This window comes from Dipodomys merriami, unplaced genomic scaffold, assembly GCF_024711535.1.
Source record: "Dipodomys merriami isolate MVZ:Mamm:240054 unplaced genomic scaffold, mDipMer1.0.p SCAF_1, whole genome shotgun sequence".
In the NCBI taxonomy this organism is placed as follows: Eukaryota; Metazoa; Chordata; class Mammalia; order Rodentia; family Heteromyidae; genus Dipodomys; species Dipodomys merriami.
Window position 1 is genome coordinate 114,863,397 of NW_027202270.1, and position 16,050 is coordinate 114,879,446.

The 16,050-nt window shown below is 40.4% G+C and overlaps 1 protein-coding gene across 1 annotated transcript in view; it reads right to left on the reverse strand.

Annotated features, from left to right (window-relative positions):
* Positions 1-2,369: 2,369 nt before the first annotated feature.
* Positions 2,370-16,050, reverse strand: part of L2hgdh (L-2-hydroxyglutarate dehydrogenase) — a 29,640-nt gene continuing 15,959 nt past the window's right edge. Inside the window, exons 7-10 of the mRNA XM_070027793.1 lie at positions 14,310-14,477; positions 12,360-12,517; positions 10,191-10,322; positions 2,370-4,440 (exon numbers count right to left, since the gene is read on the reverse strand). Of these exons, the coding sequence (XP_069883894.1) occupies positions 4,245-4,440; positions 10,191-10,322; positions 12,360-12,517; positions 14,310-14,477 (654 nt within the window). The 3' untranslated portion in view covers positions 2,370-4,244. The remainder of the gene's footprint in view (positions 4,441-10,190; positions 10,323-12,359; positions 12,518-14,309; positions 14,478-16,050) is intronic.

Sequence of the window (16,050 nt, forward strand, 5' to 3'; positions counted from 1 at the left end):
CTGTTTATATGGTGCTGAAGAATTGAACCCAGGACCACAGGCATGTGAGGCAAGCACACTATCACTGAGCCACCTTCCCAGTCCATTTATCTACTTTTTTGGAGGCAGGTCCAGTCAGGGTTTGAACTCATGATACTCCTACCCTCAGCCTCTTAAGTGCTGAAATTACATGAGTGAACCACTATGCTTGCCTACTTACTTTTATAGTTCTAGGGATTGAACCAGGGCCTCATGAATACCAAGCATATGTTCTACTTCTGAGCTATGCCTCCATGCAGTTGGCTCCTATTTAGAAGCACCTGGGCAACCAGATTTTTGTATATGACCCAGGTAAAATAACTGATCAAGAATCTGTGAAAAAGAAGCCGGGCGCTGGTTGTTTATGCTTGTACTGTACAGGTGTGAACCATCAGTGGCCGGCTTAGCCTTCATATTTTTATTTCTATTCCTTTCTATTCCTGTTAGCTTTTTATTTCTTTTTCCTGTATATAGAAGTGGCAAAAGCAGATGTCTTTGTCTTATTCCTGATCCTAGGGAGAAAGCATTCAACAATACTACCCTTTTTAAGAGTGTTATTAGAACCAGGTGCTGGTGGCTCACACCTGTAATCCTAGCTTCTCAGGAGGCTGAGATCTGAGAAAAATAGCTCAAAGACAGTGCCCAGGTCTTGAGTTCAAGTCCCAGGGACACACACACACACACACACACACCACACACACCACACACACACACACACACACACACACACACACACACACACACACACACACACACACACACACACACACACAGAGAGAATCTGAGAAAAAAATAGGTTGAATGAGATATTCTGGGAAAGAGCCAGTGTGGTTTATGAAGGCTGTCCTCATTATCACTCAGACACCAAAAAGGTATTCTTTTACCCTGAGGGGAAACTTAAGTAAAAGTAAATCTGAAAGGCATGGGAAAATCACTGCTATAGCCTTTTCATTCTATTCCAGTTAAGAGGGGATTCTATTCAGGGCCTGGGTGCTGAACCTAAGCCTTTTCACTCAAGGCTAGAACTCTATCACTTGAGCCATAGTTCCCCATCTGGCTTTTTGATAGTTTATTGGAGATAAAAAGTCTCCCAGACGTTCTTGCCCAGGTTAGGGACTTAGAACTGCTATCCCTAGATCTCAGCGTCTTGAGTAGCTAGGATTATAGGTGCAAGCCAGTAGTACTTGGCCAGGTAAAACAATCTTAAAAGACAACTTTGATGTGAAACCCTTTCTATAGCAGAAAAAAGCACTTATCACAAAAGATGATCCTTTCTAGAATCTGAGGCCAGAACTGGTTGAACTTGTCTTCCCTTTGGGGATATATTTCCACTTTTAAACATGTTAATGGGTACAAAGCATTTGAAAATATCCTTTCTCAATCATCTTTGTCCTATTCTTGAATCTGATGAACACATTTCAAAAACTCCCTATAAATGCATTAGAAAAACTTAACAAAGCAACTGACTTCACAATTGCTCTTCAAAAATGTTTTCTAGATCTTTAAACAGTGTATACTGAGAAACTTATACATAATCAAGGGCCCAGAACAGAGCCAGCCCTTAAATATAACCATTTCTTCTAAGTTCACTGGAAGAGCAAGAGAGTTGCCGCCATCAGGGCTGGACAGCCTCCAAGTATTGTCCCAACAAACTTCCAAATCGCAGGGTCTGGCAAGACATACCACTCTCACTACAATCCTTTGAACAAAGTTCTGAGGGGTAAGGTTATCCCACAGGCCAATAGGCAGATTTCCAAATGGCCTCAGGGGAAGAGGAACTCTGCCAACAGTAATGGCAACATCCCAAGAGCTCAAACCTTAAGAGGTTCAGGGAAGGACTTTGATGTATATGCATATATGTATGGATAAAAAAGAGTTAAGTCACTGAGACACAAAAAATGTACAAACACACTGAAACTAGAACCTAGAATGTTTCATTTCACCCTCAAATAATACTTTTTTTTAAAAAAAACCACGTTTTCATAGTACAAATACAGAAGTGGTGGATTAAAAAAAAAAAAAAAAAAAAAAGAAGCAACTGGAGGTGGGATTATTTTGAGGCAGTGTCCCTATGTGGGCCAGTCTATCTGGCCTGCAACCTGAGGTCCTTCTTCTTTGCACCTGTCTCCGAATACAGGGTTTATAGGTATGTCCAACAACATCAGGCTCCAGAAGGAATTTTTTTTTTCTTTTGTCAGTAGAGGGGTTTGAACTCAGGGCTTTATGCTTGCTAAGCTGATGTGCTACCATTGGAACCCCATTCTCATCCTTCAGAAATGTTCTTTAAAGATCAACTGCTAGCTAAAGCAAGTAAAAGCTTTTAAGGAACAGAAAAAATGCATAGCACAATACACAATCATTAAAATAATTTAATATATATTTCTTCTTTCAGAAAGACACAAAATTATTAAATATCAGCATTTAACAACAAAACCTTATTGACGTAAATATCCACTGTTTTACAAACAGAATAACTTATATTCAAACACCTTCAACAAATGTTCTCTCACATTTTAAAGGGTTGTAACCAAATGGAATGAGGATGGCTTTAACTAGGACAGTTATTTTTGTAATTTCATCTTTCACAGCTTACTGTGTATTTTTCACAGTCTTACTATTGATGAAATAAATAAAACTGATAGAATTTTCCAGTTCCTGTGCTCTTTTAACAGAACAGAAGATGATTACCTTGAATTTCTTGCAGGAATTGTTTGTTACAAAGAACCACTAGGGCTTTTATTCTTCTGTGACTGATTTCAGAATGCTTTCAACAATTCATCCCAAGTGCTGAGTAACCTGCCTTGTTCCTGGGATGGGCTAATTTAGAAACTGGAGCAAATTAATAACTGAGGTAGAACAATCTGTGTAATCACCCAGGGCTGAAATGAAGAAAAAGGAAGAAAAAAAAAGGTTTACCTATCACCCAATATACACATGGTTCTCATAGCCTTAGAGAAAAGAGAGGGCAGGTAAAGAGAAAAGTAGATTAGTCCTGAGAGAGCATATGAAGAACAGATAAAAATGTCTCGCAGTGGTGGGACTGCCCCCCAGCCAGGCTGTCACATTTTCACTCACATGCTTCTATCCAAGCTTCTGAATTATGATACATTTCATCAGATAAATCACAAACATGCAATACATAGTATGGCACTAGGCATAAAGCACTCATGAAGTAAACATGATAAGGCACCATCGCGGTTTACAAAAGTGAATGCCTCAAAGTTAGATAGGTACCAAACGTGGAGAAATATCCTCACAAAAATGTATAGAAATCCTAAAAAGCTAAATGGGTGTAAAAGTCATTAATGATCTTAACCAATGTTTTGAGAACTTTAGTGTGACTGAAGAACAGATATAATAATAAGAGATAAGTAATTGTTTAAATTACAGAGTTCTATACATCAGTGTCAGGGTTCTAAAATTGCTCTGGTAAAACCTAGCAGTTCTAGGTGCTTTTTTTTAGATGCTACAGAAGATGGAAGCGCAGTTCACAATCACACAGTGTACAAATGTTTAGATGCAGTGAGGATACCAAACAACATGTTACAAAGAGATTGATTAAAAAAACTATAATAAATCCCTTGAGTTTATGCAATTTTTTTTGCTTTGAGAAATGAAAATTTTTATTTTCTGAAAAATCAAGAAGTTTTGATTTTCAAATAGAAATGCTGCTCTAAATAATGTGAGCCTTGGTACAACCAATTTCCAGATCCACTGCCCACTCTCCTGTGGCTCAAGGAGTACAGTGCCAGCCTGGAGCAAAATAGCTAAGGGATAGTGTCCAGGCCCTGAGTTTGAGCCCCAGTATTGACACAAACACAAAAATGTTCACAACTACAATATACTGTAACATGTTTTCTCTTGTCTAGGAAAGATAAAAGAGCTTACATAGTATAAAGCCAAAACTTTAAGGGAATAATCCATTTTTTATGTTATTTTCCCCAAAACATATAAAGGCGATCCATTGTCTCCAGACCACAGTTTATAAAGACAGATCATTAACAAAGTCAGGATTCAGAACAGATACAACTGTGAAAGACATGAAGTATGGACTTTAATTTTTAAAAATTATTACTTATATATCATACTAATAACTCAAATGGTTACTTAAAATGTGACCATAAAGTAAGAGTTTAAAACCGTTTTCCTAGGTTCTACTTAGAGAATCCAAGTAGTACATTCTTGTTGTTGATGGACACTAACTCCTACCCTGCTCCCTTCAAGTTTTATAATCCAAATCTTTGTTGCACTTCATCTGCAATCATTTCTGAAATTGCCAGGGAAGAAGTGGCAGCAGGGGAAGGTGCATTTCTCACATGAAGAATTCGATTTCCAATATCCCCAACCCCTCCATCAAATACAAAATCTTCTACCAAACTTCCATCTTTGTCCATGGCTTGGGCTCTGACTCCAGCTGGACCTCTGTGAAAGAAAAAAATTGGTGGTCAACCTACTCAGAATACTTTACAAGTTAGTGGTTTTCAAAGCATTCTTAAATCAATGAAGTCTTCATTCTTCCAATGACCTTAGATGGTAGCCTGGAAAAACTATACCCCTAACCAGAGCATCATGTCTATCACATAACAGTGGCATACATGCTCATAAAATAAGCATATATATATAGTTACAACTAAACACCTGTTTACCAAAACTAGCAGTTAAAACAGATTTTTTTTTTTTTGCCAGTTATGGGGCTTGAACTCTGGACCTGGGCGCTGTCCCTCAGACCTTCAGTTCAAGGCAAGCATTCTAACTTTTGATCCACAGCGTCACTTCCAGCTTTTTCTGTTCATATGGTGCTGAGCAATCAAACCCAGGGCCTCATACATGCAAAGCAAGTGTTCTACCACTGAGCCACCTTCCCAGCCCTCATGTCATTCTTTATTTAGCTTTTTTTTTTTTTTTTTTTTGGTGCTAGTTCTGGCTTGAACTCAGGGTCTGGGCACTGTCCCTGAGCTTCTTTTGCTCAAGGCTGGTGCTCTACCACTTGAGCCACAGCACCACTTCCAGGTTTTTCTGTGTATGTGGTATTGAGGAATTGAACCCAGGCTTCATGCATGCTAGGTAAGCACTCTACCACTGAGACATATTCCCAGCCTTCAACTTATTTTTGTATTGTGAGTGGCTAATTAAAATTTGTGGAGAAGCTAGGTGCTAATGACTTATGACTGTCATCTAGCTACAGGAGGCTGAAATCTGGAGGATCTCAATTCAAGCCATCTCAGGCAGTAAAGTCTGTTAGACTCCATCTCCAGAAAAAAAAAAGCAGAGCTGGAGACATGGATCAAGTATCAGAGCACCAGGTATAACCAAGAAAACTATGTGAGAGCATGAGACCCTGAGCACAAGCCCAATACTGCTATGAAAATTATGGAGAAAAATACTAAAATTTACTTAACTCTATAATATTTTTAACAGCTTAACTTCAATTAAAGAGATAAGAAAAACCAAAGTGAATTAATTTAGCAGCATGGTAAACAGTGAGAAACTTTACTACCTAAAGATTTTTCAAGCCATTGAGTTCACAAATTAGGTTTCTGTTGTTTTTCTACAAAGTTAAAATTGGTTCATGACATATGAATTAAATACTCTGATTCTAAAATTCCCTCCTTTGAAACTTTTCAAGGAAACCCAGTGTGAAAAAGTCTATCTTCTATGTATCATCAACACCGACTGTACAAATCAGCAACAATGTGAAACACTTCTTACTGATTCAGGTACAAGTCAAGATAAGTACTTGAGGAAGACACAAAGAACAAAATGAACACAGCTGTCCTCTAGACCTCTGCCTGGCTGGGGAGATAATGATAAGAATGGCTGTTATTTAATGTGTACTAGGAGCCATCTCATGTATCCTCATAACAACTCTTTAGAAGACGATGCAGTTTATTTTTAGCAGCAAAGAAACAGATTAATTCTTTTGCCAGAAGTCCTACAGCTATACTGTTCATTTTTTAGAGTGGAAAGAATTAGAAAAATAAAGACTGTAAATACAACAGAGGGACCCATGAGCTGCACTGGACACTGAGGAAAATGAACTAAGCAACTCAAGGGCAGCGATGGGAGGGGGGATGAGAGAGAAAGAGGGAACAGCTAACACTAAGCAAAAGGAAAGAAATGTACATATCACCCAATTTGGAAGAAATAGTTGTATGGTCAAAGCTTATAGAATTCACAAAATTTATAGACCATGATAATGATAATTTGCCTTGTGAAGGTTAAAACGTGTTTGTGACTTTAAGTATCACTATCCCACAAATATTGTGAAATTTTAAAAAATTATGCAATCACTTAATCTCAATAAAAATTATTTAAAGAATAAATAAAGACTGTATACAAAGTTAAGTAATCTACCCTACATAATCCTGAAGGGCATGTGGCTAGGAGATTTTTTTTTTTTGTCTCTGGGACTGGTAGCTGTCCCTGAGCTCTTCAGCTCAAGTCAAGTGCTCTACCACTTGAGCCACAGCACCATTTATAGTTTTCTAGTGGTTAACTGGAGATAAGAGTCTCACAGACTTTGTTCTGAGCTGACTTTGAACTTCCATCCTCAGATCTCAGCCTCCTGAGTAGGATTACAAGTGTGAGCCACTGGCACCTGGCGGCTAGGAGATTCTTAAGCTAGAATTTCCAAGTAAGAATCTGATATATCACTTAGAGCATAAAAAGAATGACACCAAAGAATGCCATTTCTTAGGACAGGATGTGTACATGCTGGCCAGTGTGCAGTCCAATCTGCACCTTCTTGTTGGTTTATCTCAACTCATCAAAGCAGCTTCCTTCTTTCTTAGAAAAAGCTGCAGCACTGTTCAGAATTAGCTGTTTCTGAGTTTTCTAGGCCCTGTCCTTGTGTTTGGCAGAGCAATGGTTTTTCTGAAGATCTTCCTTTAGTTAAATCTGACATGAGGCTGGGCACTCTGGAGGCTGAGATCTGAGTATCCAGTCTCAAAGCCAGCCCAGGCAGGAAAGCCCATGAGACTTTTATCTCCAATTAACCACCAGAAAGCTAGGAAATGGAACTGTGGCTCACATGGCAGAATATCAGCCTCGAGGGGTGCCAGCTGAGCCCGAAGTTCAGGACTCAGTACATAAACACATATGCATGCACACACAATAAAGGTAAAGGGCAAAGACAGTGTCTTCTAGAACACCCTACCTTACCTCCATGTCTAGACTGGTGTATTACATATAGGGAGCATTCAATAAGGGTAGAATTTTTGTGTGTGTGCCAGTTCTGGGGCTTGAACTCAGGACCTGAGCACTGTCCTTAAGCTTAATTTTCCCAAGCTAGTGCTTTACCACTTGATCCACAACTCCACTTCCAGCTTTTTGGTAGTTAATTGGAGATAAGCATCTCATGGAATATGCTGTCAGGGATACTGTCTTTGAACTGTGATCCTCAGATCTCACCCTCCTGAGTAGCTAGCATTGCAGGGGTAAGCCACCAGTGCCCAGCTCAGCTTCCTTTTTTGCTACTGGTAATTTCCTGCATTAATAGCTACAATCAAGAGAAGACACAAGTGGAACTGTTAAGTATATCTAGCTAGCATCCCTGTTATTTTGGTAGTATTATGGTTTGAACTCAGGCTCTTGTGCTCAGCTACTTGAGCCACACTCCCAGCCCATTTTTAGTTATTTTTTATGTGGCAGTACTGGGGTTTCGAAATCATTTACCTAGAAAACACCAGACAAGTGCTCTACACTTGAACTAGATGTCTTTTTTTTTTCTTTATTTTTTAGATACACCTCACTTTTTGCTTGCAGTCAGCTTCACAGCACAATTCTCCTACCTATGGCCTCCTACATACTGGGATGATAGATACATTCCACAATACCTAGCATTTTTGGCTTTTTTGTTATTGTTCATATGAGGTTTTACTAGTTTTTTGTCCAGACTGGCCTCAAATCTCAATCCTCCAAATTTTCACCTCCCAAGTAGCTGGAATTACAGAGCCAACTTGTCTAAGCTGCTTTAGTTAATTTTTGATAGGGCCTCTTATACCAGCCTTTGACTATGATCCTCCTATCTATGATGTCCTGCATACCTGGATTATAGGCATGAACCATTATAGCTGGTTTGTTAAGATGGATGTCTTACTAACTTTTCATGAGCTGGATTTTATGATTCTGATCTTCATCTCCCAAACAGCTGGAATTACAGGCGTGCGCCGTTATGCCTAGCAGCACCTTGGCCTATAACAAGGAAATCAACTGTAACTGAGATCAACCTCACCTCAAATGCACCTGCCTACAGTGTTCTGTGCCCTTTTCTACTTGAGCCCAATGAAGCTAGTAAGTGAAATTCACACCCTTACACCCAGAGACAGCAATCACTAATGCTCATAATCCCCAAATCCACCTTTATCATATGAAACCCACTGGTCTAATAGGTTTTCCACAGGCCTCCATGAAAGTGTGGTAACTGAATATGGTGGTAGTGGACCCACTTCAACTGCTTCTACACAGAATGTACTATGTTTATCTAGTATATTTTCCAAGGAGCATTAATAGCAGTAATAGAAAGCGGATTTGACTAGATAGAAAATGTAACATGTTTGCTAAAGCAAACAACTGAAAACAGAAAAGGCTTTATGTATTAGTGAGTACAAGAAAATAAAGCCTAGATATTTTTATCCCTTTCATTTTAAGAGGTTAAGTAGAAGGAGAAAGGAGATAAGAGTATAACATTAGCTAGGTTTAATAGTACCCAGGACTCTAAGAGGCAAGTCTTAGAGTGATACATTAGAGTCAGATTTAGACCAGGATGATCCCCAAAGGGAGACAGCTGACATGATTACTGCTCTTTCCAGATACACAGTCCAGCCCACTGACACTTTATACAGGGCTACTTCAGCAGCTGTTACAAAGGAGCAGACAGTAGTGCTCTGGAGAGCTGTGGAGGGATGTACTGTAAATGTAGTATGAGAACCTTTAAGTACACTGCTGATTAGGCCTAACAAATGGCTTGGCAGGGAAGGTTAAAACTAAAAATATCAAAGAGAAAAAAGTACTAGGCTTGGATGGTATTTAGGATACTCTACAAATCAAGTCTAAAAAGTCTTTTATTTTAAAAAAACTTCCTTTTCCCTCCCCTTGTCATACACACCTCTATCAAGCACTTAGATTACCAGTACATTGCTTCCCACCAAGTACAGTCCCTAAGAGAGGGAGGGCCTCAGAAAAGACATAAGAAGCAGAGAAGAAAGGTAAGATCAAAATATAAAATTTAATATATTCATTACCTAGCTAGTTAACATGGTTATCAATTGTGTGTGTGTGTGTGAGAGAGAGACAGACAGAGACAGAGAGACAGAGACAGAGAACTGGTCTCAGGACTTGAACTCAAGGTCTGGGTGCTGTTCCTTGAGCCTTTTTGCTCAAGGCTAGTGTTCTACCACTTGAGCCACAGCTCCACATCTGGCTTTTTAGAAATTAACTGGAGATAAAAGTTTCACAGACTGGGCTGGGAAGACGGCTCAGTGGTAGAGCGCTTGCCTTGCGTGCATGAGGCCCTGGGTGCGATTCCTTAGCACCACATAAGCAAAAAGAAAAAAGCCGGAAGTGGCGGTGTGGTTCAAGTGGTAGAGCACTAGCCTTGAGCTGAAGAGCTGAGGGACAGCGCCCAGGCTGAGTTCCGGCCCACGACCAGACCAAAAAAAAAAAAAAAATTCACAGACTTTCCTGCCTAGGCTGGCTTCAAACTGCAATCCTCAGATATCTGCCTCCTAGGTAGCTAGGATTACAGGCTTTAGTTACTAGCTCTTTGCTATGATTTCATACAGAACTAAAGCCAAAAGGCTTTGGAAGATAAATTTTTTTTTTTTTTTGGGCCCAGTAGTGGGTCCTGAACTCTGTGCCTGGGCACTGTCCCTCAGTTCTTCAGCTCAAGGCTAGCGCTCTACCACTTGAGCCAGAGCGCCACTTCCAGCTTTTTTCTTTTTTTGTTTATGTGGTGCTGAGGAATCGAACCCAGGGCCTCGAGCATGCAAGGCAAGTGCTCTACCACTGAGCCACCTTCCCAGCCCTGGAAGATAAATTTTTAAAAGTTCAGGCATGAAATTTATCAACCACATGGGGTGGTACCTGCCCGTAATGCCAATATTCAGGAAGCAGTTAAACCTAGTTCAACTGAGGTCAGGACTGTATTTATAATCCTTATGATGGTTTCTTACCTTTGGATATCATGGATAGTAATTTCAGGAACAAACTTTTGAAGGTTCTTCACTGTTACAGCAAGAAAACAGGCTTTATACATTTCATTAACTGAATAGGAGAAATTCTGGAACACCAGTTTAATCAAGCCACTGAAAGTAAACAAAAAAACCCATTATGAGAAAATAATTCCTTATTACTATAAAATATATCAGACTTTTAGTAACATCACAGAAATCTATGGAAAATCCCTACATATTCAAAGGAAAGCTTTTAGCCAATATGAAGAAACATCGTCAACTGAAGAGGTAAAATGCCTTCTAACTTCAAATTCCCAAAGAATGTTTGTTCCAAGCTGCCAATACCAAGACTTTCTAATGCAAGTGGCTCAGAACACACCTAAAAGACTTTAGTAGTTCTATCAGTGGCCTAAGCAAGGGAGATACCTAACTCAATCATGGTTCAAAGCCAGCCTGGACAGGAAAGTCCATGAAACTCTTATCTCCAACTAACAACCAGAAAACCAGAAGTGGTGCTGTAGCTAAAGTGGTAGAGCTCAGGCACAGCACCAGGCCCAGAGTTCAAGCCCCAAAGCCCACAGAAATAAATAAAAAATAAATAAAATCCTAGCTATTCAGGAGGTTGAAATCTGAGGATGGCAGTTCAAAGCCAGGCCAGGCAGGAAAGACCGTGAGACTCTTTTTCTTTTTCTTTTTTTTTTTGGGTCCGTTCATGGGGCATGAACTCTAGGCTTGGGTGCTGTCCCTCAGCTCTTCAGCCCAAGGCTAGTGCTCTACCACTTGAGCCACAGCACCACTTCTGGCTTTTTTCTTTTTGCTTATGCGGTGCTGAGGAATCAAACCCAGGGCCTCATGCATGCAAGGCAAGCGCTCTACCACTGAGCCACCTTCCCAGCCCGGCCCTGAGACTCTTATCTCCAAGAAACCACTAGAAAGCCGGAAGTGGTGCTGTGGCTACAGCAGTAGAGCGCTAGCCTTGAGCTGAAGAGCTGAGGGACAGCGCCCAGGCCTAGAGGTCAAGCCCCACAACTGACCAAAAAAAAAAAAAAATAAAATAAAAATAAATAAATAAAATAAGGGTATCTTAGGTCAACATAAATAGTACTTTTTTTTTTTTTTGGGGGGGGGGTCCGGTCGTGGGGCCTGAACTCTGGGCCTGGACGCTGTCCCTCAGCTCTTCAGCTCAAGGCTAGCACTCTACCACTTGAGCCACAGCGCCACCTCCAGCTTTTTCTTTTTGCTTATGTGGTGCTGAGGAATCGAACCCAGGGCCTCATGCATGCAAGGCAAGGGCTCTACCACTGAGGCACCTTCCCAGTCCTAGTACTGTTAGTTTTCAGCAAAAGGGACCACCTAGGTCATTAGCTATTTGCTAGTGGTTTATAAGATAATTGCAGGCAGTGTAAAATTATATTATCAAAGTAAGCTATTTACTTATTTAAAAAAAATCTTTTTATTTATTTGGATTGCCAGATGTATGAATGGCTCTTGGTCTTATCTTCTCCTGCTTTTTTTGGGGGGGAGGGAGCGGAGGAAGGGGTTGCACTGGAGCTTACATTCAGAGCCTTGAGCTTGGCAAGTGTCCTACCATCTGAGCCACACCTCTAGTCTATACACTTCTTTTTAACCAAAACATCACTTTGGCTCATCAAAATTTTCTTGAGGCAGTTGAAACACTGTGTTTGGAAGTTGGGTGCTGGTGGCTACTCAGGAGGCTAAAATCTGAGGATGCTGCTTTGAAGCCAGCCTAGGCAGAAAAATCCAAGAGACTCTAACCACCATGAGAAAAAAATGCCAGAAGCAGAACTGTGGTACAAGTGGTACACGTGAAAGATGGTCAGCTGGTGTAAAAAAGCCAAGTGAGAGCAGAAGTCCTGAGTTCAAGGCCCTAAACCAGCACGCATGCACACATGCACACACACACACAAGACATTAAGCTTGAGGCTAGGTGTGGGCTCAGTGGGAAAAAAGTATGCATGCTTAGTAGGCTGGGTTCAACTCTAGTACAAAAAACTGAAGCAAGAACTTTGCTCTTCCATGAAGATTGTAACTTAGATCAATAAAATCAATATACCAATTTAACAGAATTTATTGAATTGTACTTAAAAAATAAAAAATTCTTCATATCAAATATATAAACACACAAAAAAATCCTTTTTAAACAGTTACCTGTTCATAATTATTTCCATGAAATCTTTGGCACTGAAGTCAAAGAATCTATAACCTTCCCGTTTAAAGGCAAGCAATGAATTAGGCCCTAGCCAAATGCTGCCATCCATCCTTGGTGTGAAGTGAATTCCCAGGAAGGGAAACCGGCTATCCGGGACCTACAGATTTAACAGAGCAAAGAACATTCCATTTATCACAAACAAGAAGGTCCATTGGTAATATGAAACACTTTCTTCTATGTATTTATTGTGCTTGTGTGCTAGACTCAGACATACCTTTCTATTAACATGCTTCTGCTTAGAAATGCCACTCAGGAAACACTAGTGCTACGGACCCTAACACACACTCACTCATCTATTCATATTTCTGGGTAAAGGAGAAAGGATGAACTATCCCACTCTAGATTATCACCTGAAGTGACACACCAGGGATATGTGACAGGCAAGTAAGGTCAGGATTACCAAAATAAAAGCATACATATATAGCCAAGACTTTTGTAAAGGGGGAATGTATGAGGTGAAACAGATGAATTTGGTGTTTTAGTAAAGTCAAAAACATCAATTTAGCTGGGCACCAGTGCCTAACACCTATTATTCTAGCTACTAAGGAGGATGGGATCTCTGAGAATCTCAGTTCGAAGCCAGCCTAGGTGGACAAATCCAATTAACCAACAAAAGCCAAAAGTGGAGGCTTTGAGTGAGGCTTTTGAGTTGGTGCTCAGGTGATGAGCACCAACATTGAACGAAAAAGCTGGGCAAGAACATGAAGCCATGAATTCAAGCCCCATTATTAGGCTTTGTGTGTGTGTATACCCACGTGCACAGGCACTCACACACACACCGCACAAAAAAAAAAAAAAAAAGCCAAACAGCTGAATATTAACTGAACCAATTTTTTTTTTTTGGGGGGGGGGAGAAATCCGGTCATGGGGCCTAAACTCTGGGCCTGGGTGCCGTCCCTCAGCTCTTCAGCTCAAGGCTAGCGCGCTACCACTTGAGCCTCAGCGCCACTTCCAGCTTTTTTCTTTTTGCTTATGTGGTGCTGAGGAATCAATCGAACCCAGGGCCTCAGGCATGCAAGGCAAGCGCTCTACCACTGAGCCACCTTCCCAGTCCCCAATTTTTTTTGTAATAAGTAATTTATTAGAAAAGCAAGAGATGGGCAACTTAGTTGAGAGTGAACAACTTGATTAGGAACAGTGTACCTCAAGCCATGATGCAGGTGGCTAGATAAGAGCCAAAACACCTGGTTCAACATACAGTATTTTGGGGCTGGGAAGGTGGCTCAGTGGCAGTGCTTGCTTCTCATGCATGAGGCCCTCAGCACCACATAAACAGAAAAAGCTGGAAGTGGTGCTGTGGCTCAAGTGGTAGAGCACTAGCCTTGAGCTGAAGAGCTGAGGGACAGCGCCAAGGCCCAGAGTTCAAGCCCCATGACTGACAAAAACCCAAAAAGACAAAAAAACAAAAAAACAAAAAAAACAAACATACAGTATTTTAAGGGATTTACTCATTTCCAGGGTAGATCTAGACAGGAGGAGGAACTCTTACATAAAATTCTTGTCTTTTACTCCTGGAACCACACAGTAGCCACATCTCTTTTCTGTATCTCCAGACAGTGAACTGAGAAAAGGGGCTGGGTATCATATATTTCCCAAAAGGAAACCTCTCTTATGAGTATGGAGGAAGAAGATGGATCTTCTCCACAGTACTTCCTTCCCATGGCATACTCTTGCCTTTTGGAGTGGTATCTGTGGGCAATTACAACTTAATGGCTAGATATTAGAATAAAGAATTAAATTTAGAGACAACTATCATAGCAACAGGTAAATTATCTGCAGCAACAGTCCTTCAAACTCTCTATTCTCATGCCAGTAAAGTTTCTGTTTTCATTTCCTTTCCATTTAAGCCAGCTTGAGTAGAGTAAAAGGGAAGACACATCATTACCTACCGGATAAATATTTCCTTTTACAAGATAGCTTTTTTCTGGCTTCAAAAGCAGGTAATCTCCCCGGAATGGAACAATAGTAGGATGAGGACTGCAGCCACTCAACTCTGAAATGCGATCGGAGTAAAGTCCTGCACATGTCACCATGTACTGACACCGAATTTCCTCTCCCTAAGCAAAGGAAGAGCATGATTAGCAGTACTAATGTAGTAGTACTAGTATTAATAGTAAAACAAGCTCCAAAGAAAAGATACATGAATTGGCCCCTCTACTCCTCAAAGAGTGAAGACAACTTAAATTCAGTTGGGTGCTGGTGGCTCACACCTATAAGTTACTCACAGTCTATACATTCCTCCAGCTCCTTCTAAATATACAGGAGTTAATACTGATAAACCATAGTAAAATATGTTCCCTCAGTTATTGTTCATATGAACACAAATTATGCCCTCAATACCTCATGTCTAAGTGGTCAAAATCTGTAGTTCAAACTGAAAATAAGAACTAGGTTTTTCTCAGTCCAAAAGCTCATATGGAACAACAAAAGACCTAGAATAGCCAAAGCAATTCTAGGCAAAAGAAACAATGCAGGAGGGATCACAATACCAGACTTCAAGCCCTACTATAGAGCCATAATAACAAAGACATCTTGGTACTGGCACAAAAAGAGACCCGAAGACCAATGGAACAGACTAGAGGACCCAGAAATAAAACTGCATATGTACAATCAGATGATATTTGACAAAGGAGCCAAAGACATACAGTGGAAGAATCATAGACCCTTCAACTACTGGTGCTGGGAAAACTGGGTGGCCACATGCAGAAAACTAAAAGTGGTCCTAGCCTGTCACCATACACTAACATCAACTCAAAATGGATTAAAGACCTTAACATCAAACCTGAAACTGAAACTACTGCAGGACAGAATAGGAGAGATACTTGAACTTATAGGCACAGGCAGGAACTTCCTGAACAGAGTCCCAGGGTCACAACAAATTGGAGAGACTCGATAAGTGGGACTACCTTAAAATAAAAAGTTTCTGCACAGACAAAGAAATAGCAACCAAAGTAGAAAGACAACCAATCAACTGGGAAAAAGTATTTACCAGCAATATATTAGACAAAGGCCTAATACCCATTATGTACAGGGAATTCAAGAAATGAATCCCTTCCAAATCTAACAAACCAATCATTAAATGGGCAAAGGAACTAAAGACAGACTTCTCAGAAGAGATAAAAATGGCAAAGAAACATGAGGCAATGTTCATCATCCCTGTTTGTAAAGGAAATGCAAATAAAAACAATCCTGAGATACCATCTTACCCCAGTCAGAATGGCCCACATCCTAAAGTCAGCCAATGACAAATGCTGGAGGGGATGCAGAGAAAGAAGAACCCCACTGAATTGCTGGTGGGAATGTACCTCAGAAAGCTAAATATAGACCTTCCCTATGATCCAGCCATACCACTCCTAGGCATCTACCCTGAACAACAGGAACCAGTATATAAGGACACATGCATTTCCATGTTTATTGCAGTACTGTTCACAATAACCAAGATTTGGAAACAACCTAGATGCCCTATTACTGATAATCACAGGGAAATGGATGGAACTCTTAGAGCAGATTATTTTGAGCAAAGTAAGCCAAGAACAAAGAGACAAATGGTACATGGTCTCCCTGATATGTGGATGCTAAAGCCAAAATACAAGAAGACAAAGTAACAGGACTCAAGAAAAGAAAAAAAGT